The sequence below is a fragment of the Colletotrichum karsti genome, assembly GCF_011947395.1.
Source record: "Colletotrichum karsti strain CkLH20 chromosome Unknown Scaffold36, whole genome shotgun sequence".
NCBI classification, from domain to species: Eukaryota; Fungi; Ascomycota; class Sordariomycetes; order Glomerellales; family Glomerellaceae; genus Colletotrichum; species Colletotrichum karsti.
The window spans coordinates 273,220-295,037 of record NW_024065936.1 but is presented as its reverse complement, the minus strand read 5'-3'; the positions used below and the strand labels follow the sequence as shown (position 1 = coordinate 295,037).

The window sequence follows — 21,818 nt, the reverse complement described above, 5'->3', positions numbered from 1 at the left end:
CGTAAAACGATGCTTTACTCAGATATATGGCTTATGTGAATTTGGACTGGATAACGGCATTGGGATGCTTTTGAGCTGTCTTATCATCTTATCGCTGATGGCCCGTGCTTACGGTCATGTGCCCAGAGGCGTGACCAAAGTTTGTCCCGCTAGCCGAATCGCGAATGGACTCAGCCGAAAGATTCCTGCCCGCGACCTCACCCGAGCTGCCCTCAGCAACACATCCCCATTGCCAGCTCAGCCCATCATGAACTCCCTTCGCATCGCGCGTGCGGCTCTCCGAGCTCGCCCTGCTGCCATTCGCGCCCCCCTCCAGCGCCGAACCTACGCCGATGCCGTCCCGGACAAGGCAAGCACCGCTGCAGCCTCCGAACCTGTCCCCGAACACCCGCTGACGATTTGCAGATCAAGCTGAGCTTGTCCCTCCCCCACCAGGTACGAATACGATGTCCTCCGAGATGAACTGAACCGCCGCCGGGTCGACGACAACACCATTGAACGAATGATGCGCCGGAGGAAGCCAATTGAAGGACTCGGAGCTAATTGCCGCAATACAGTCCATCTACAAGTCCCAGGATGTCGTCCAGGTCAACATCCCCGCCGCCTCCGGTGAGATGGGTGTTCTCGCCAACCACGTTGCCTCCATTGAGCAGCTGAAGCCCGGTCTGGTCGAGATTGTCGAGGAGAGCGGCCCCAGCAAGCAGTTCTTCCGTACGTGCAGCTTCCGCAAAGCCGAGCTTCCAAGGGATATAGAATGAGGGGACTGATGTTTCTGTAGTGTCCGGTGGATTCGCCGTCGTCCAGCCCAACTCCGTCCTCAGCATCAACGCCACCGAGGGCTACCCCATTGAGGACTTCAGCGCCGAGGCCATCAAGTCCCAGATCGCCGAGGCCCAGAAGGTTGCGAACGGCAGCGGCAGCGAGCAGGACATCGCCGAGGCTAAGATCGAGTTGGAGGTCGGTCACTGGAAGAGCTGCCATTGTTGTGAAAATGCTAACTGACGTGATTAGGTCCTCGAGAGCCTCCAGGCTGCTCTGAAATAGAGAGTGTAAAAGCAGGTCGTCGGAGAAATGACGTTGTACATCAAAGACTCGGATTCCCTAACTCATCTAACATCGCATAATTGAATCCACGTGCGACGTTCCAACGCTCTTACCTTAGCCAAATATGCGTGTCGTGCTTTCTGCATTTGCGTCATGCGTTGAACGGTCCTTCCGTCTCGTGGGTAGTTGATGCTGCTCAATGTGCAGTTGACCGCTACCCCCTTCCACGTTGCAGCCCCTGCCCGAGTTCTAACCTCCATAAATACCTTATCCTGACCTCACATGAGGCAATTTCTTTTCCCTAGGTAATGTACCGCATCATTCGACAAACAGCATCGTTCATCAAACCCCCGCGACCCATCCATTATAGTACTGTTTTACACTTATCCCAACATCGCACAGTCACACACAATCACTCGCCACTATCTTCTAGCATGGATTATCCCTTCGTTGCCAATTACCGAGAACCTCGATCTGACGTTGTCGTCTACCAGTCTGACGGGCAGTCGGACGGAGACGACGTCCCAGAGGGCTTTGTCTCCCAAAGACGCCTCAAGTTTGCGAAACCGCCCCCCCCTCGCCTGGTCAAGCGGAGGCCGTCGACACCAGACTCCAGAGAGCGCGAAAGCTCTCGGTTCGGCTAGGGTCAACGAGCCGACAAGATCTTCGCCAGACCAGCGACTCGCAACACTCTGGTCGAGGAGGCTCAGATTCCATCTCAAGATCATTCCTTCCTTGGATGGGGTCCGGAGGGCGAAAGCCGGGGCAAACCTCGCGATGCCAAGGCAATATTGCTGCGACCGCAGCAGTCAGCTTTCTTGACACCTCCCAGAGCTACCAGTTTGGATCCGTCGCAGCTTCGTCAAACAGCATCAACTGGCCGGTTACGATCCAAGACAAGCACATACAACCGCATTGCTCTCGGTTCTCAACTACCAGTGCGGGAGAGGTCGGGTCGTCTCTTTTCGAACCAGTCCGTTTCTTCCAACCGTTCCCAGGAATCCGAGGTGACTACCTCCACCATTCGAAGGCGTAACGCTCGAGACATGTTCGAAGAGTTCGGAATCTCACGTCCCTCTGGATGGCTTTCTGACGACGAGGAAGAAGATTTCTCACGACACAATGATGGAACCAATAGCATTCCCAGACATGCTACCAACTTCTGCCACTCCTGTGGAGTCGAACTCACGTCTCGGAGTTTCTGTGCCACCTGTGGTCATACGGTGTGTCCACAATGTGCCAGTGAAGTTCTCGATGACGAAGACGACCTTCACCTTACTGAGAGCACTGAGCACACGGTCGTGATACGAGGACATCGCAAAGTTGAAACGACTGAAACATCCTCTCGCCTGGAAAACATAGAATCGTCTAGGACTACTCAGAGGGCTGCAGCCAACTCGGTAGTTCTGAAGAACAACCCCTTCATCCTTGCGGACAAGATGACAAAGGTTACGGCTGTAGAGCCCAAGATTACCGATGTTACCGCTCGCGGAGGAAATCCGGCCAGACTTTCTGACTGCGTGCCAAAGCAAACCGATTTGGCCGTGTCGGAGACTCATGGAGATTGCGGGAACCCCAGATGCAACGCCACACATGCAGGGCACCATTCAGGTCGCCACAGCATCGCGTGTATCGTGGATCACGGAGCGACAGAAACCCAAGTTGAGTCTAACGGCATCTGGACCCACCCTCCGCTGGAGGACCCGATTCAAGGCAAAATTGACAAGATGTACCATCATGCCGAAGACCTCAGGCGAACTCAACACATCATGGAACACCTCGCTGCAGGTTCTGTTGCAACTAACGAGCGTAGTCGGGATCACATCACAACAATGACAGAAGTCCCCGCTTCTCACACATCCAATTCGGAAAGGTTGATCAGCTTTGATACGGCAATTGCTGCACACACCAAGAGCGGCCGAGAGATGCACCTTCGTGAGTGGGAAAGATCTCAGTCCGTCAATGTCGATCCAGTCAAGAAGAGAAGCTCGGATTCCCCTCCCTCAAGCCCGGACACACGACTTCAGACTCCTCCCGAGTGGCTTAGTCCCAAACAAACGTCAGAGGTCACAAGAAGCCGGGTGGTAGTGACGGAGACCGAGAACGCGGAACAAACGGAGCAATCAAAGCAAAGTTTGGTATCAAACGAGTCATCGATCGAGTGGCCGACGCTGAGGAAGGTTACCAAGGAAACCGTGATGGAGACTGAGAAGGCGCCGTTGCCTTGGATGCAACGGCCTTTACGTCGTGTTCAGAAGGAGGAAGACATATCGCAACACGCTCAGGCACAGAAATCAGCCGAGGTTGAATCGTGGAGGTCACAGCTTCGAAAGGTCACAACAGAAGCTGGCCACAACGAAGCATCACATCATGGTCATCGCGAGCGAGCCGAGACTTGCACGACGTGCCATGATGGCACACCCTCACCGTCTTCTGCCGGTGAAACCATCGACACCGAGTCGGAAAAGCAGAATGAAGGATTTCCAAATCTCGCAAGGTCAAAACAACTTGAGGAGGTTCGAGTATCGACGTCTCGAAACTCGAGCTCGACATCGACAAGGAGGGTTGAGTCAGAGACTGTTACTCATGTCTCGCGGACGATGGAAGAAACCCAGTCTGCTTCAAGCTCACACATGGCCGAAGAAACTAGCACTGCGACCACTAGCAAAACCTTCGAGGGAATGCGTGCAGAGTCGACTGAGGTCGAGATCCTCAACCCGGTACCAATCATGCCTTCCAACCACACCTGTGTCTGGAAGGAGCGGTACATGGATTTGACGGCGGAGGTTCGGCATTTGAAGGCGGAGATCGTGTCCAGAGAGAGAATTGGCTTGTCGCTTGCGGACGCAGGCATCACGATCAACCAGGACGACGATGACCTGGGTGTCGAGGGGCTCACCATCGTAATGCATTTGAAGGGCAAAGATGACTTGGTCATCAACACCGACCTGACGAGGGCTTCATCCGACGTATAAGGACAGACTGATTTGACGGTGGAGATTCTGGCATGGAGCGTGAACAGCTCGTTGAGCAGTGCCATGGGATTATGATAGCAGCATACATTATAGAATGAGTGAATCGAACAATATGCGTTCGTATATTTCCTGGCCAAGAACACGGCAACGATGGGCCCCGCGGTTGGTGCCCTCTTGCCCGCGGCTTGGTGTGATATATCACCGGTCTCCTACTTGCCGTGCTCTCAGCCCAACGTACCCGTACCACGGCAGTTGGCATCTAAAACCCTTGGTTTGAAGAGTGCAAATTCGAATGTAATTGTACCAAAATGCTACCTGCACGCCGAGGTCATCTACAAGTCATGCCGAATAATCTAGTCTTCTCAACACGCCAGGTCCTAACAAAGGGCCCAAAAATGGCGGGTCGGGAAATGCAACTGCCTTCGGTCTAAAGGGTATCAAAGAATGCCCCCGAGTCTACCCTACCCATAACCAAAACCGTCAGGACTTGCTCTTCGAAGTCCCGCTTCAGACCGGTTCTGGTTCCTTTTTATGCTGTCGTCTGGGAGATACCATCTTCTCTGAAGAGGATTTAGTGGATTGTCTGTGTTGCAGGTGAAGCTCACAGCGCGGAGACGGTATCGGTGGCGTCCGTGCCGGTGGCCCTCGCGGAGGCGTTCTTTTCAGTGATGGAAACCTTCATGGGCTTGCCCTGAGCCTGCACGGAGAGGCTGAGATAGGCTTCCGCCATCAGATCGCGGGTCTTGCGGGTAAGCTCATCGACGTCGGCGGAGGTCAGGTTGGTTGTGGGAATGGGGTCCAGGACTGCGCGGGAGGGTCGAGTCAGCATATGTCACTTTACACGTTTGAGGTGGGAGGACCAGATGACCTACCCTTGACAGGGATCTTTCCAGAGTTGAAGACAAGGCCCTTGAGCCAGAGGATGTGGCTGTAGTTGGCCGACACAACGGGGACGATGGGCACGCCGGCCTGGACGGCGAGGTGGAATGCGCCCTTCTTGAAGGGCAACAGCTCGGGCTCCTTGGCGTAGCTGCGCGTTCCCTCGGGGAACATGTAGACGCTCTGCTTTCTCTTGCGGATCTCCTCGGCGGCGCCGGACATGGCCTCCCTCGCGTCCTTTGTGTTCTTGCGGTCGATGAAGATGGAGCCGCTCAGGGTCATGAACCAGCCGAGGATGGGCGTCTTCTTGAGGGAGGCCTTGGCGGTGACGCAGCAGTACTTGGGGAACATGGCGCCCAGCATCAGGACGTCGAGCTCGGTCTGGTGGTTGCCGACGAAGACGGCGGGGCGCGTGGTGCCGAGGATGTTCTTGGGGTCCTCGATCTCAAAGGTGATGCCGGTGGTGAGGGCCATGAGGTAGTGGAAGGCCCTGCCGGTGGTCCATTGCGCGATGCCCGGGTTGCCGACGATGCGCAGGAAGATGGAGGCGAAGACGCCGTAGCCGGCGGCGACGGCGAGGCAGATGTACGAGGCGAGGACGCGGGCGCCGAAGGCGGCCTTGGGGACGACGAAGGACAGCATGTAGAGGGCGACGACGAGGGCGGCGTAACCCTTGAAGAAGGTGTAGAGGTAGCCCAAGAGAGCCGACATGGCTACTGCTGGGAAGCTGGGAATCTTTCTGGGCCGGGGCTTGGTAGGTGCGGGCGGGCTGGCGGGCGGCTGCTGGCGTAAAAGGAGACAGGCGCGCGGGAGAAGGGTTCAGGTAGAGAGAGGAGTGTAAAGTCGGGATGGCGGGGCGTTAAGCTTCTTTCGGTGCGCGCCTCTCTCGCCTCTCACGGAGGGGTTGAGATGGTTGAGGAGCTTTCGAGCGCGGGGTTGAGGATCGTCACAAGGGCGCGGAATGAGGGCGACTCGAGCGACGGATCGGTAGGCAGGATAGCACGTAGAGAGAGGGGAGAGACGAGAGATGTTCGGAGGGCTACAGCTTGGGTAGACACATGTTACGGCGACACAATGTGGTTGTAAGCTGGTTGGTCGTAATGTCTCAAGGGGTGAGGGAGTCAAAAGAGGCTCTCACAATGACGATGTAAGGGAACGGGTGGTGCTGGTGGGAGTGCGGTGCAATTCGAGCCGTAAGTACCTTTACGCATCACACGGGGATCGAGGAAACCGAAGCCAAGTGGCAGGACGCACACCGCACCGCAAGCTTCTGGATTGGTCAAGGGGTTCCTCATGGCTCATGCTGGGGGCCTGGTCATGGGTGAATGTGATGGGTCGCACTCTCCAGGGTTCGAGGGGAGGTCAGAAAATGGGTGTGGGGTTTCCCTGTCTGCGTCTCTGTGCTGCGTCTGTCTTCACCCGACTGTCCCAAGAGATTTTTTTTTTGGTGGGATGACTTTAAGGTGCCCCCTCCGGTCGTTGGGGAGGAGGATATGATTGGTCGGGACTAAACTCCACCAAAACGGCCCCTTGCCGGCTTACGGTGGGTGGTACGTACCTGTTGGATAAAGGTCAGCAGTCAACACCGCTTCCTCCGCCGGCTGGGCCTTGTGGTTGGGAAGGGACGAGGAGGAACGTCGATAGATACCTAGGTAGCTTCAGATCTGACCGTTGCTGTATTCCATACTGAGAGAAGAGGCGCTAGGCTTAGTTGCATTTCATGCGTGCTGTCACCAGGCCACTAACACATGTCATCGTCCGGTCTAGCAGGCCCAGAAGACGGACGACCGGACAAACTGATGGCAGGAGTGGCGGGTACGGACAGACATCAGATCTTGGACGGGGGTTTTGTGAGAGTTGAGTTTCTGAGGGGGGAGGCTGGAAAGGGTTGGGGAAGAGAAGAGACCAGACGGGACTAAGTGCTACATACCTGAGAGCACCACCACATGCAAAACCGATGAATTGCATGACATAATAAGACATTCACCTAGCGAGCGAGGCGACACCTTCATTGCCTAGAATGTCTCTCTGAGGTAAGGTAGACGGAGGTGGGGCTGGTGACCTTCGTTGCGTTCTTTCGCCAAAAAGCATGTGGTAGAACCCGACATCTACTGCGAGACGGTGATTGTGTCTCGGAAAAATTCCGAGGCCTCACGGCTTCTTGCTGCGGCTGGCCAGCCAGGGCAGTCTCCGAGTTCTGACCAAAAGATCAATCAGGTCTCAACCGCGTCAAGTCTTCGGGTCCCTTCTCTACGTACATATCATTCTTAATTGAAGACTTCATCACCATTCGATGGCATTCAAGGCAGAGGTACGTACTTGTTTTAGCTTGGCTCGGAAATGCCCACCAGCCCACAAGGTGCTCGCATCATTATCGATATCCGATATCGATAAGAAAGATGACTAAGGCAAGACACTCTGGCCAAGATGTCTCCGGCGCATATCCGCCCAGCCTGGGGTAAGGCATGGGCTCGGCGCCGGTAACTGTCGCCCGATATCGAGGAGCTTCACCTCAGAACACACGACAACCGCCGAGCGCATCGCGAAACCCGAACGAGCTCCATTCCTAATCTCCAGTCCGGCATCAAAGAGGCTTCAAAACCACCATTCGAAACAACTGGTGGAATCAATCACCCCGACCATCGGCGCACCTCTCGGCCGCCGTATGATGACCTCGAACCGATAAGACATCGACAATGCCCTCCCGCCGAGGACCGCCACCCATCTCAGTTCGTTTGCCCGTCGGCAATGCGCAACCCGAACTTCCTCCCATTTCCGCCCTGTTCCTCATCGACTTCGATGTAAAGGCCGGATACACGATTGTTTGGAAGCAATCTGCTCCTGGAATCGAGCTCGAGGGTTTGGTCGAGTACAAAAGTCTGCCTTCCGGCCTGCACACGGTACCAGACGACTTGATCTACTTTGTTCACGATGGTGAACACGCCGGACTGAGCGCATTCGTCAACACGCCGTGCGACGAGGAGGAGGCGCGCCATGCGCGTATGATCGCAGTCGGCGTCCTGGTGCCTTTGAGCTACGGCCGGCTGGGCCGGGCCTGGAGGCACGCCGAGGGCTTGAAGGATATTGCAGCGTAAGCGCGCAAAGAAGCCATACAGGACGACTCCTTACTGACGATGGACAGAAAACTCGCCGAAGATCGCAAGAACACTGCAGTTCTTGATGAATACTGGAAGAACTACAAGGCCAAAGAAGGAGATGAGCAGGACCGCCCGCCTCTGGATTCTCCTTCCATCAGTTTCAGTGCCCAAGCTGCCCAGCCCAAGAAATCGAATCACAACAGAAACCGGTCCGCGTCCGATGGAGCGGCTCTCGGACAGCCGGGTCATCGACTCTCTCCGTATCACCCTGCTTGGAGTTTGACAGACTTGCTAGACACCTTTGGGCCCCTCATCTTCCCCATTCACAGGGCCGCATTGCTTCGCAAACGCATCTTGATATCCTGCCACGCGCCAGTGCGTGAAATCTGTAACTTTGGTAGGTTGTTCATCCCATGTTGTGCTGTCGTTTCGCTAATCAAGTTTAGTGTATAATATTTCGGTTCTTTCCAATATCCCCCAGACGGTCGCGGAGCTGCTAGCTCCGTCATCATCATCACAGCGTCTCAGGCCCTTGTTCACAATCGGCGTCCATGATATCCCGTTCCTAATGGAAGACTTCGAAGCTTCTAAACGCCATAAAGACGACAGCAACGACGGTATCGCAGATGAATCGGGAAGTGGGTGGATTGCTTGCACAACTGACAGCATCCTGGCCATGAAGGACACCCTTTGGGACATGCTCATCACCATGCCCCCGCCTTACGCACCGAATTCCAAGGAAAAGGTCTGGCCGACGGTTGAGTGCCCTCGTGGAGTGCCTGTCAAAGCGACACAGCGTGATCTGCGTCGATTCCGTGCCTTGAAGAGCGGTCTTGCTAGGCTGACGGCTACAACGCCGAGGCCGAGAACGGCCGAAAGCCCACGATCCGAGACCTCGACGAGTTTCAAGCTCACGACTGGTGCCTTCCCCGCCTCTAACCTGGAATCGGACGAGGCTCTGGACAAGATCGTTGAGCCGTTGAGCTGGTCTGCTCTAGCCTACAATGGCTTTATGTGGTGGGCAAGTGCTGGAGAGCAGGCCCGGAGCGAAGAACAAGAGGAGACGGCCCATGATAATGCACTGTTGGCAGATCTGGGTTTTGCTCCTCACACCCCGAGCATGACGATGCCAGGTCCGAAGAAACGATCAAGCTCTGGCGGCATGAGGGATTCGATCGGATCCATCGCGTCACGGCAATCTGTCGGACCTGACGATGATGAGGCTAGAACTGAGCTAGCCGTCATTGCCTACTTTCACCGCTTGACGGCGCAAATGTTCACAGTTATGTCTGACCTTGTTGAGAGCTCCGACGACCGCTATGAAGATGACGATGACGATGAGGAGGCGGAGGACACTCCGCTGAGGCCTGACAGCGAATCCGATCTGCGTCCAGTGCGAGTTGAGAGTCATGCGCTCGAGAGCATGGGGCTTGACGTCTGGAACGCGCACGACGCCGAGTTCGTCAAGGAGCTCATGGCCAAGTACTTTGACCGCAAGCCCTACATCGAGGGCAAAGGAGTGGAAGTGTGCGGAGTGCGCGTTTGCTGAGTATTGCCGAGTAGGAAAGATTCGATCTGCTAGGGCGAGACTTTGATCTCGTCAGTGTATACCTGGGCATGTACGGGATTCGGTTTCCATTCTTTGACGGGCTTAATCGCAGTGGTATGTTTGTAACTGGCTCGAAGAGGTCGCTTAGGCGTTGGAGTGTTTTGTTTTTTCAAGAAAACAGCGCGAGGATTATGTATTGTAAACAGGACAGGTCATTCTCGTGGACTCGGTGAAAGTTTTCGAGAGTTGACGAGGCATAAGAGAGCGACGACTTGTTTGCAGTGTTTTGGTCTGTTTGCATGTTTGGACAACCAATGGCCTCTTATCTCCGTTTGCCTCACAATAATACCAATAACAGTGTGACAGTTTAGCCGCCGAATTTGCTCAACTCGTCGAATTGACAACCAACTGGGCATGAAATCACAAGATAGGCATGGGGGGTATTTTATAGGGCTGACCTGGATCACCCAAGTAAGGGGCGCACACTGTCGAAATGAAGGTCAAAAAGGAGGGGTGTCTTGGGTGAGGGGCAGTCAGTTGGAGGAGGACAACAACGCAACGACGATACGCAATTCCCCGCGGCACGCTTGCTGGGCGAATCTCTCCTGTTCTGCGTGTGTTTTGTGTGGATTATGGAAAGGTCCAGAAGCCAATGTTTTGATCAGGTTCGTCAGGTCCCAAGTTGCCGTGCCGGAACAACAGATGACTTGGCCGACAATTGGCCGGGAAATGTTCAGTACGGGGCGGGCGGCCCAGAAAGCCAGGAACCCCGCCCTTCGGCCTCCCCTCCATGGGTACATGGCAAGCCAGCTCATCTGTTTCTGCCCGTGGACTTTGGGGGCCAGGTACATGACCCCTCGCGCCAATTTAGCCATGGTCTGCAGCAGAGATGATGTACCTTCTGCAGAGAGCCGGGAAGGCGTCTTCAGCTTTAGCGGAGGGCTGCCGCTGCCCGATGACTTCCACTGGACCTGAAGTTTACTTTTTGCAGTGGAGGACAACTGAACACAGACCAAGAGTTGACTCCACTTGTGCACGAGACTCAGGTGCACTACACATTTGCACCGACTTTTTGACTGTGAATGCAGAAAAAAAATAACACAAAGACGACCCAGAGCGACACCACCTGCCATCTCTGGGTTTTGTACGATATCCCCTCAGCCTTGCACCACCGCAACTTTCCCTCCCTCATTCTGCTCAACCAGACACACACAGAGACGTAGTCGACCTACGATCATTGCCGCATCCCATCACATATCGCTTTCCCGCCGTCTTGCTGGCCCGCCTCGCGCTCGTCTCCGACCAAAGTACAGAGTAGTGTACCCCTCGTGTGTGCACATCTTTCCAACGCATCCGACAACTCTCTCTGCCTACGCCTACCTTATCGAACCGAGACGGGCCATGAGTCTTCGGTAGCTGCCTCGCCGCTTCCACGTCAAGCAAGAATGCTGAATGCACAGCTAAGAGGGCTGCCACGATTATAGCAGCATTTTTGATACCGAAAAACTAGCCTGTGTTTTTTTTTTTCTCTTCATTGAAACTTTTCCCGCGATATTTCACACATACATTCGGGGCCAGACTGTCTAGTATGGACGCTCAGGTACGTTTGCAGCGCATATGCCGTTGCTGGGCTATTTTGGCTGCCCAAAATTGTCGGCAAACTGCCCCGCCATTGTGATCAGCATCGTCACCGCATCCCACCACCGCCTCTATCGGCCACCGCCTTCGAATCTTTGTTGACTGTCTCTGCCATGGCAACGGACGCCAGTCCACATTTGCAATTCGACAGCCAAAGACTGCATCTTCACATATCTACATGAGCTAATGCAACTTTACACAGATCGAGAACGCCGTTGAGGCGGCGTTCAACCCCACCAGCGACCAGAATCTCAAGCAGCAAGCCTACGACTATCTGAACCAGTTGCGAGTCGATCCTCAGGCCTGGCAGGTCTGCACTACCCTCTTCGCCCGAACCCCGAGACCCTCCGAAGTCGTCCGTCTGTTCTGCCTCGAGGTCGTCAACTATGCCGTCCATACCCAAGGCCTCGACCGCCAGAGCCTCTCATGGCTGAAGGATATCCTCCTCGACTACGTCCGGAACATGTACGGCAGCTCCCAGCAGGACGAGATCGACCCGGCACACTTGCAGAACAAATTGTCGCAGACTCTCACCTACTTATTTGTCTTTTTGTACAACGATGGCTGGGACTCCTTCATCGACGACTTCTTGGCCGTCGCCAGCAGCACAAACAACACCGCTGGTGTCGTCCTCTACCTGCGAATCCTCGGCTCGATCCACGACGAGATTGCCGACATGCTGTTGACGCGGAACAGTAGCGATGCGAAGCGCAACACCGACTTGAAAGACCAGTTGCGCGCGCGTGACGTCCAAAAGGTCGCTCAGTCCTGGAAAGACCTGCTGGCTCAATACTCGGAGCAGAATGACCACATTGTAGAAATGATTCTAAAGGTCATCGGCAAGTGGATTAGCTGGATGGACATCTCCTTGATTGTCAACCAGGAAATGCTCAACCTTTTGCTCCCCGTCGTTGGACGGACAAACCACTCGGGCAAGGAAGACAAGGTCAGGGATGCTGCTATCGACACCCTCACCGAGATTGTGGGCAAGAAGATGAAGGGGCCAGAAAAGATGGAGCTTATCTCCTTCCTGAACCTGCGTAGTATTGTCGCCCAGCTGATCGCCAGTGCGCCTTTGAGCGATCTCAAGTCCACCCCGCAGTACGACACCGATCTCGCGGAAGCTGTCGCCAAGTTGGTGAACACCGTCCTGGCCGACATTGTGCGAGCTTTGGAGGACGGACAAGCCAGTGAAGATACCCGCTCAAAGGCTGAGCAGCATCTTCACGAGTTCCTCCCGTTCCTCCTGCGTTTCTTCTCCGACGAATACGACGAGGTCTGCTCAACAGTCATTCCGTCTCTCACGGACCTCCTCACCCTGTTGCGAAAGGTCGGCAATCTGCCTCCTTCCTACAAGGAGATGCTGCCTCCCATTCTCAACGCCATTATCCTGAAGATGCGCTACGACGAGACCTCCAACTGGGGCGATGAGGACGAACAAACGGATGAAGCAGAATTCCAGGAGCTCCGCAAACGGTTGCAAGTCCTTCAGAAGACTGTCGCAGCAGTGGACCAAGAATTGTACATCGATGTACTAAGCAACCTTGTTTCGCAAACTTTCGGCACACTCGATCAGCAAGGCTCGCAGATGGACTGGAGGGACCTCGACCTAGCACTTCACGAGATGTACTTGTTCGGTGAATTGGCGCTGCCGAATCAGGGTTTGGGCGCAAAGAGCCAGCCGAACAACACGGCAACAGAAAGATTGACCATCATGGTGACGAAGATGGTCTCGTCTGGTAAGTCTTTCTCAGTCAGTGCTCATATCATGACCAAAGTCTGACTTGGACAGGAATTGCCGAGTTCCCTCACCCCGCCATTCTGCTTCAGTACATGGAGATTTGTGTCCGATACTGGCAAGTATTTGATGCTCGGCAAGAGTACATCCCTCAAGTCCTCGGGAACTTCGTACAACTGGTACACCATGACCATGTTCGTATCAAGACACGGTCATGGTACCTTTTCCAGAGATTTGTCAAGTTCCTCAGGGCCCAGGTCGGCAACGTTGCCGAGACCGTCATCGGGTCCATCGGTGATCTCCTCCCTATCAAGGCGGAGGTCTCTGAGAACAACGGAGACGATGACATGTCTTCGGACGAGTCCGACCACTCTGCGGATGCCTTGTTCAACAGCCAGCTTTTCCTGTTCGAGGCCATTGGCTGCATTGCTTCGACCGGAAGCACCCCAGCAGACAAGCAGGCCTACTATGCTCGGCTGGTGATGTCTCCTTTGTTCAGTGACATGGAAGCCCACCTGCCCAAGGCGAAGGCTGGAGATGCTCAAGCCATCCTCCAAATCCACCACATCATTCTGGCTCTCGGCACCCTGGCTCACGGCTTCTCGGACTGGACCCCGGGTAGCACCTCTACCCAACAACGCCCTCCCCCGGACAAGCTCGTGTCCGATGAGTTCTCGAGAGCCGCCGAAGCTATTCTGATCGCACTCAGGGAACTTAATAGCTCTGCTGATATTCGCACCGCGTGTCGTGCTTCGTTTTCCAAGTTGCTTGGCGTTCTTGGGTCTGCTGTTTTGCCCCAGCTTCCTCAGTGGATCGAAGGGTTCCTGTCTCAGAGTTCTTCCAAAGACGAGATGGCCATGTTCTTGCGGCTACTGGACCAGATCGTCTTTGGCTTCAAGGCCGAAATCTTTAATGTCTTGAATTTGCTGCTTACCCCCTTGCTGCAGAGAATCTTCGCCGGTCTGGGTGAGCCGGTGACGGGTACGGATGACGAGATCCAGCTTGGGGAGCTGCGTCGGGAGTACTTGTCCTTCCTGTTGGTGATTCTGAACAACGAGCTCCAATCAGTCTTCATCAGCGAGGCCAACCAGGCCTTCTTCGAGTCGATGATCACTTCCATCCTCACGCTGGGACGTACTCTGGTGGCCGAAAATATCGGCCCGAGCCGCCTCGCCTTCAGTGTGCTGTCGCGAATGGTTGTCGTTTGGGGTGGTCCCGACGTCGCCAAGATCTCCGAGAACCCCTCGCCCCCGAGCGGCTCCGCCAACCCGTCCATTCCGGGCTTCGACCGCTTCATGATCGACCGGTTCCACCCGCTCTGCTGGGAGGTTTTCCAGGACCCCAACTTCAGACCTCACAACGACGCCCAGAGCAAGCAGGTCCTCAATGAAATCGCCGGCCTCGAGCAGGCCATCTACGTCAAGACGGGAGACATGTTCATCCAGCACCTCCAGTCTCAGCTGTTCCCGCACCTGGGAATCGACGGATCCGAGTTCCTGCGGTCCATGTCGACGTCGGTGGACAGGAAGGGGTTCTCTAGTTATTTGCAAGGGCTTTTGAAGAGCCGGAGATAGGCAGGGATAGCAGCCGCGGTGAGAGGAGGATACTAGATAAGCTTTAGCGAGGGAGGGAGTAGGAGGAAAGGAGGAGGAGGGAGGGGAAATTCGGGAAGTCTCTTCTTGGCCACTTTTCTTTGTTTACATATCCACTGGCCGCATCGCCTTGGAGTTTGAGGGAGGCATTAGAGATTAAATGACAAATGACAAAAAGATCATGCTCTCAAACCTGTCGACATGATTGGATGTTCTTTCTTCATAGAAGTAAAAGACAACTCGCCTGAGGATTGCCAATTTACTTCATCAAGGCATCAGTACGTCATCAACCGCGCATAACTGCAAGTGTGATCGAAAGCTGAGTATCGCAGAGCAACACATGGCATTCCGTCTCGTCAAGCGTGTTGGACAACTACTATAGACCAGTTGCAACGATACCTAACCTCCCTCGGAATGAACGCTCTCCAAGCTGAAACAGGAAGTGTACACTGCCTTGGCACGTGTATGGCTCTTACTCTGCACTTACTTCAACCTAATCAATGTACTTTCGAGGCTCTTACGGGGTCAACTGGAATGGACTACTCTACAGACCGAGTTCAACGATATCGGAAAAAAGATGGAAGAAAGATGGCGCCATATTCTGGGGTTTCGATATGGTCTCCAGGCTCAGGCGTGTGAATGAGCAGAGCAGTTGGAGGTGACGAACAAACATATGGGCGAGTATGATGTCCATATGAACATAAGTTGCAGACGCCAGCAGGCAGCAAGAGGTGGGCGAGCGGCGATGTTTCATTGATAAGCTCAATGGCTTCGGATATGAAGACTTGCTGTACAAAACTGACGAACGAGCACTAGACACCTGTCAATGGATTTTTCGGCATCCGAAATTCCAAAACTGGCTATCTAATAGGAGGATTGGTCTTCTGGTAGTCTCAGCTGGCGCTGGCTGTGGTGAGTTTGTTTTGGTGAGATACTTGATTGAAGTTGTTATCCCGGAAGAGAACCCAAAATCGACCATCAGCTACCTCCTCTTCAATAAGAGTATAAAGAAGCTACAGAATACACTAATGCCTGTAAAGCCCTCGTTCATCAAATCTTTCAGGCGAATGAAGAGATTATAGATGGTTATTGACGGGAACTCAACAGCGACCCCAATTGTGTCTCATTAAGGCTTTTACAAGGTATGGTCTGTGTTTAATGGAATTTCTAGGGACCCTAGAACAGGTCCGGCGGTCTGCGTTCTGGATGGCATCCATGAGAGCAAACTAGATCAACTGAGAAGCTTCGTGAAACCATTGGGAAAGTACCTCCGCGAAGACGCAGCATCTCGCCAGGCCAAGGTCATTCTCCTAGCCAGAGATAATGAGGAGGTCATAAATCATTGTAGGGGCCTTCCGTTTGGAGGAGGTAAATCTAAATGGAGATAACGAGGATGATGTACGATCTATGGAGAGCATCCAACGAGACATTGACGTCGTTCTGAGGAAGCGGTTCTCCAAGTCGGGTCAAAGAAGACAAGACATCAGAGAGTCTCCAAAGTCACGGACAATCATCAAAACCGGGTTGCTCCAGAAGGGTTCGGACAAAGAACCATCCTTTAGATGCGTCTCGATTTCAATATCCTTGAAGACACCTATCTGTGACACCACAATGAATGGCAGACGTTTTTTAAAGAATTGCCTGGCAATATATACCAGGCCTATGACAGGCCTATGAGAATCTACTCAAGAATGCCGGCCGGCCGGATGATCAGATAATTCGGCAATCATTAGCCCTGATTGTTGCTGCGAGACGATCTTCGTCCATCGAGGAGCTCATTGTTGCCCTTAACAGCGACATCGTGAACAAGACCTGGGGCTTGAATATCTCACAGTTCAAAGGCTGCGGTCAGAGGTCGATGTGGCTCACTCGTATCATTTCTTAGCGGGAAGGCGCAGCTGGTCCATCAGACAGCTAGGGAATTCCTCACCACTGCCAATCGTAATTCTACATCCTCACACTTGTGGCAAGGTTGTTTGACCTCAGCCAAAACCAACCGCATCATGGCAGAGAGGTGCATCGCCTTTCTCTCTGTTGACCGATTTCAATCGTCACAATTTCGGGATTTAGTACAGCAATGGTGTCTACCACTGCCCGAGAAGACCAAAGATGCAATATCGCTGTAAGATTTCTTCGAGTATTCTGCACAATGGTGGCTTCATCACTTCAGTCTGTGTCAGACCCAAACTACAACCGAGCAAGCCACACCAGAGACAGTCAAAAACATCAGCGAGAACTTCCAGCGTAAAAAGAAGTATGCAGCTCTCTTCTTCCGCTCAGAGCCTAGTCACAAGCAGGTCTGAGGAGAGAAACTGCAACGCTGGTACTGCATCATGATGGACACCCAAGTCAACCGCGTCTTCCCGCCCGGAAACCCAAAGTCATATAAAGTACGGAAGCGTTTCCCAAACGCGTACAATGTCGCACGCACTGCTTGTCTCTTCGGACATTCGCGTCTTTCGAAGATTGCTCTTGAAAAATTGAAGGAAGACACCGGGCAGGAACCAAATGCACTGGAGTTCAAAATCCCTAAGCATATCATTGACCTTCAGTCTTCTCTTGTTCACTTTGCCGCGTATGGAGGCTCCAACTTAATACCTTCGATCTTCAGATCAGCTCGGGCTCAACATGAACTCTTCAAGTAGCAGTCGACAGACACCCCTCGATCAAGCCGCCGCAAGAAGCCTAGTATGAACAACTCAGACGTTGCACGACCTCGGTGCACCGGAAAAGTCCTATGATACCAGGCAGACGACTGCGCCCGAGTCCAACATGGCCATTAAGATCGACGAAAAACGCTCGAGTATTTTCTTTTCTTCGCCGCGATGTCCCACCCTGATGTATACGCGTACGAACCAAGGGTACGAACCAAGGGCTTACGAATCGTCGTGCTTTTGTCTGATTAATGCCCTCGAGGGATGTGAGAAGAGTCTGTTCTTTCTCAGAGCTCATGGAAGGTCCCTTGTGTAGGGTCCCGTTCGAACTCGCATCGACGCTGCAAATGTGTCCGAATCAGGTGAGCATTGAAGGCGTCGCGTTGTCCAACATGGAACCACTGATCCAAATGAAAGATATATATATATATATTGCCTCAGGGTTCACCAGTTATAGTTCTTGATATGACCAAACACTCCGATAATGCATATATCACAAGTTAGAAGTCAAGTTAACCATTTCCGGTTCTCCTATTCCAATCTATCTGTCATAGACATATCAACGAGCCAACAAGGGCTGTAGCTAAACCGGTCGAGCCTGGTAGGTTCAACGCTCGAAGCTGACTCCTGGCGCAATTCTCGTTCCCGAAAAAGAGCAAATGCGCCAGTGACTACGAAGGGCCCATCGTAATTCGCGTTCGTCTCGTCACAGACTTATCCAAAGGCGTGTGGGCGTTACGGGGTGTGGGCTTTATGTCGGGGGTCGAGATCAACAGCGTCAAGTTCCGGGAGCACGGGAGGTTTTCGAACGAGGAGGCGGCAGAGCTCCGCCAGCTGCTTGGGCACGAGTGTAGTTTTGTTGGGCTGAGCGACGGAATATACGATCACCGCGCGTGAATACATTGTCGGAGAGGTACGTGGTACCATGCGGATGCTTCTTCTGGATGAGGGAACCCTCGGCATGAAATCATCTTATCGGTGTCGGGAGGCGGGATCGACAGATGGAATCTACCTAGGAGCTGTTGGGTCAGTCGGACCAGAAGTCGGTTGGTTTCCTGAATGGCCTCTCGCTGATCGGGTAGTTGAGAGCGGTGACGCGCTGCAGAGATTCGCTGAGCTCGAGTCGGTTCGCTATGGCGGCGTGGTTCAGACAACTTGAGATTCGAGATCTGTAGCATGAGAAAAGGGCGTGATGGTAATACAGAGGCAGCTTAAGTTATGCTAGACTTGGTACATTACCCTGGAGTCCAAAGGCTGCCACGATAAATCGTGAAGACAGACGTGAGCGAGTGTTCCACTCGGACAGTCTCGATGCCTGAGGGCGACTGAATGCCTCTTTTCGTCGTTCCTTTTCTTCGTCTCTCGTCGCCCGTGATGTGATCGGCTTCTTCGTATACTGACTTTGATGAGATGATTTGCTCTCAGTTCTCCCTGATTCCGGCTCTGGACTTCCAGTTTCCTGAACGACGTCGCGATCTGCTGATCAGGACGCTCCATGATACGAGTACCGAGACACTCATCTATGCCCGGGGAAACCGATTGTCAGACCCGGCCAAATCCTCTCGAAGTACTGTGTATACAGCCTGTCCCACGCTCATAACAATCGTGGGCAAAGACACCCAACAACCAAGCAACGGGCCGCTGTCGAGCAGTCTTGCAGGGTGCATTCGAGACACGACCCGTGTCGCTGAATCATATTTGGCGGGATGTCGAGGATGAGACACGTCGTATGTTTCGCGGGAGCGCAACGTGTTGTGGCACCATGTAGCCCGGCCGCGTAGCCTGTCGTGAGATCCAAGGTAGATGTGTTCGGGAGCACTGCTGAGTGAATGAAATCTGTGAGCTGGACAGTCAACCTTGTTGTGCCTGATGACGTGCTAGATGTAGACGTTGGCCGTCCCACTGGCAGTCTTGAACATCAGAGGTCCCTAGCAACGATGCTGACGCCTTTCCAAGCGAACGGGTCTTCGAGATGATTTCGGGTAGGTAACGGGCATGTCTTTGTCTAGAAGGATAGTCGCTGGACTACTTCCGATGGCTTCGTGACAACGAGCCCCTTGCTTCGAACTCGGATTGGCCGGCTGAATCAGGCTTTTGCAGAAAGCAACTTTTGACGAGCTTCTTAGCCTGAGCAGAATCAGACCGGTTGCTTCGAGCCCCATCCAACGTTCGTTCACATCGAACAGAACCTGGGCGTTGGATGCAGCTTTCGACCGGTCTCGCGGGCAGTTCGATCCGAGTCTGACAAGGGTACAGATAAATAAGCGTGAGTCGAACCAGTCATACAGCTGTGTTTGGGGTAGAAATTCCCTTCGTTGACAAAAGAGGGATGGGAGCGGCCAGCTCAGGTCGAGATCCTTCGTTCATTCAGCCACCATCATCGAAAATATCACCGCGGGACGCGGAGCGAGCGAGTGGTTGCTATTATCTGTCTGCAGACAGGCGCCGACGTTGGGGTTCGCATGTGCCCCTGAGGCGTGCATGATCTGCTTATGCGGGAATACAAATCCGGGGTTGGCTGGCAGATTTCGAATCGACGAGCGACCTGCCTCTTGGAGCAGCGCTGAGAGCGCTCCTTTTGCGGGGATTGGTGGCCTGCGAAGAATTGTCCGAGATTTGCTTTTCGTATGGTCAGATTGCTTTCAGACTCACTTCGCCCTTCTGCCCACGAGGGGATCTTGACACCGGGCATTGGACCGAGAGTTGACGAAGGCGGTCGAGGTTTCCACTTACCCAGAATAGCAGACAGCGCACGGCGCCTCCAGTTATCCCACAAAAGGGCACCCATCCGGATCCCAGCCAGTCGCACGGCTTCCGATGGCAGATTTCCCCGAATGGGATGTGATGGTCGTTGGGATGGAGAAGCTCAGCGCGAAGATCTACGAGCTGATGTGGTGCTGAGCTTCCTGAGAGGCCGGGAGCTGCATGGTCCCTTGAACTCCACAGCCGCGCGTGATCGGAGGTTTTGGGAGACGACGATTGTAATTGACAATTGTCGGTGAGATGGACGTCCAAAGGACAATGCGACAAACGAGATCAATGATTTGCCCAGACCCGCCGTCCAAAGCAAAGGTGCCGCCGTCTACCTGCTGGCCGGCAGGGGCCAAAAGCTTCTCTCTGTCGCCACATGAGTGCCTCTCGGTTGTCAGCCAGAGGTCGCCGAGACAATGGCGCAACTGGAAATTGCCCTCAGTCTTTGAAGATTGGCGATTCTACTGGCCACTGTTTAACCGTCAAGAAAACAAGCAAGGTCTGGCCCGGCGGCCGGTGGCAGTGCGGACAAGTGAGGGGGTCTCGTCAAATTACTCCGTACAGCCGATCCGATCAGGCCGTGGCCAAGAGGCCGGAGGGCAGTCGTAAGCGTGTGCGAGCGTTGGACGGTGTGTTCCTCGGGCGAGGACTACCGTCTACGGAATGAAGTAGGTGGTGATGGCGCTGAATCGCGGTTGATTAAGGTTATCATTGCTCCTGTCAAACAAACCTTGTATTTTTTTTGGTGGTCCTTTGGCGGAAAGTAGCCGTCGACGTCCAAGTCATGCCGGTAATCAAAGACTCGGCCGGCCGTCGGTGACCCAGCACAAGAGCAGGCATAACGCGACGTCATAAGGGTAATAAGCCCGACATGGGAGAGCCGTTGAGGGCCCTTGAGGGAGCATCAGACGATCTGCTGCGTCCACATTTGTGAAACGCGCGATTAGCAGAGGACTGGAGCACTCGGGGCTGGTTCGTGGGGCCGAATGGAAGACTGCTGATAAGTCCCGACATGGATATCTCAGGAATACATTTTGCGTTGGCTCCTGGGCATCGAAAAACGGCGCCTGTCTCTCTGTGTCTGCAGCGTGCTTGCTGCGTCGCCGATGAGGGGTTCCCTGCCTCCTTGTCAATAGCCCATTAGTCGTATTAGTTGCAAAAGATGGCGCCAGCCGTTGCACATTTCCATGAATCGACACCATTCCGAACCAAACAGAAACAACCTTAACGTAATGAAGCACAACAATAGTGGCTATTGTTCGTCTCCGTGGCGGCCGTCTAGGCATGGCAATGGCATGGCCGCCATGGGGATCCAGACTGTCGACTTTCGTCGAAGAAGAAGACCATATGGCAGAGACTAGACGCCGACGGGAAGAATCTGGGTGTCGGGGCTAAGCCGGTTCGAGCGGCATCACGAAGTGCCGGGGCGGTCTAACCAGACGAACATGAGATTAAGATTGGCTTTTTGAGCTTGAAAACCCACGGGCAGTGGGCGCCATGGCATATGGTCCGTGATTCTGACGTGTTGACAACGCTGATCTCGCAACACTGGATGATGCCGCGGAGGATTTTCGCAGCAACCCATCGAGGGATAGACAGGGGCGGCAGGCTTGGTGGCAGGGTAGCTGATCTTTGCAATGAGAACCCCTGATCTCGTGTCCGTGACCTTTTGGCCAGCGGCTTTTGTGCGTGTGCCTGTGTGTGTTTTGTGTCTGTGGTCTGCAGTCCTCGTGGTGAGTGGTCGTTGGCTGGCAGCCATCGAGTCGGGTGGTTTTCTCTCTCTCTCACTCCCTCCTTTTCGGCCGCACGACTGACCAACCCGAGGGGGCACGGGCAGAAAACCGGGGAATGATTTTCCATGGATGGAGTGATGGGCATGGACGAGTGGTTCTCTCTGTGA

At 53.9% G+C, this 21,818-nt stretch overlaps 4 protein-coding genes across 4 annotated transcripts; 3 read left to right on the top strand and 1 right to left on the bottom strand.

Moving 5' to 3' along the window:
- Positions 1-247: 247 nt before the first annotated feature.
- Positions 248-1,044, top strand: CkaCkLH20_09850 (ATP synthase; the record flags this gene model as incomplete). Its single annotated transcript, XM_038892565.1, has 5 exons — positions 248-337; positions 406-435; positions 558-711; positions 779-957; positions 1,012-1,044. The coding sequence occupies 5 exons, from the start codon at positions 248-250 to the stop codon at positions 1,042-1,044; spliced, it is 486 nt and encodes a 161-aa protein (XP_038742132.1).
- Positions 1,045-2,393: 1,349 nt separating this feature from the next.
- Positions 2,394-4,019, top strand: CkaCkLH20_09849 (uncharacterized protein; the record flags this gene model as incomplete). Its single annotated transcript, XM_038892564.1, has 1 exon — positions 2,394-4,019. The coding sequence occupies one exon, from the start codon at positions 2,394-2,396 to the stop codon at positions 4,017-4,019; it is 1,626 nt and encodes a 541-aa protein (XP_038742131.1).
- A 601-nt stretch (positions 4,020-4,620) lies between these two features.
- On the bottom strand, positions 4,621-5,609 carry CkaCkLH20_09848 (p protein; the record flags this gene model as incomplete). The annotated part of the gene is made up of 2 exons (XM_038892563.1): positions 4,621-4,823; positions 4,892-5,609. 2 exons carry the CDS (start codon positions 5,607-5,609, stop codon positions 4,621-4,623), a joined length of 921 nt encoding a protein of 306 aa, XP_038742130.1.
- A 1,985-nt stretch (positions 5,610-7,594) lies between these two features.
- On the top strand, positions 7,595-14,495 carry CkaCkLH20_09847 (tRNA exportin; the record flags this gene model as incomplete). Its single annotated transcript, XM_038892562.1, has 5 exons — positions 7,595-7,989; positions 8,041-8,393; positions 8,443-9,515; positions 11,386-12,922; positions 12,976-14,495. The coding sequence occupies 5 exons, from the start codon at positions 7,595-7,597 to the stop codon at positions 14,493-14,495; spliced, it is 4,878 nt and encodes a 1,625-aa protein (XP_038742129.1).
- Between the last annotated feature and the right edge of the window lie 7,323 nt (positions 14,496-21,818).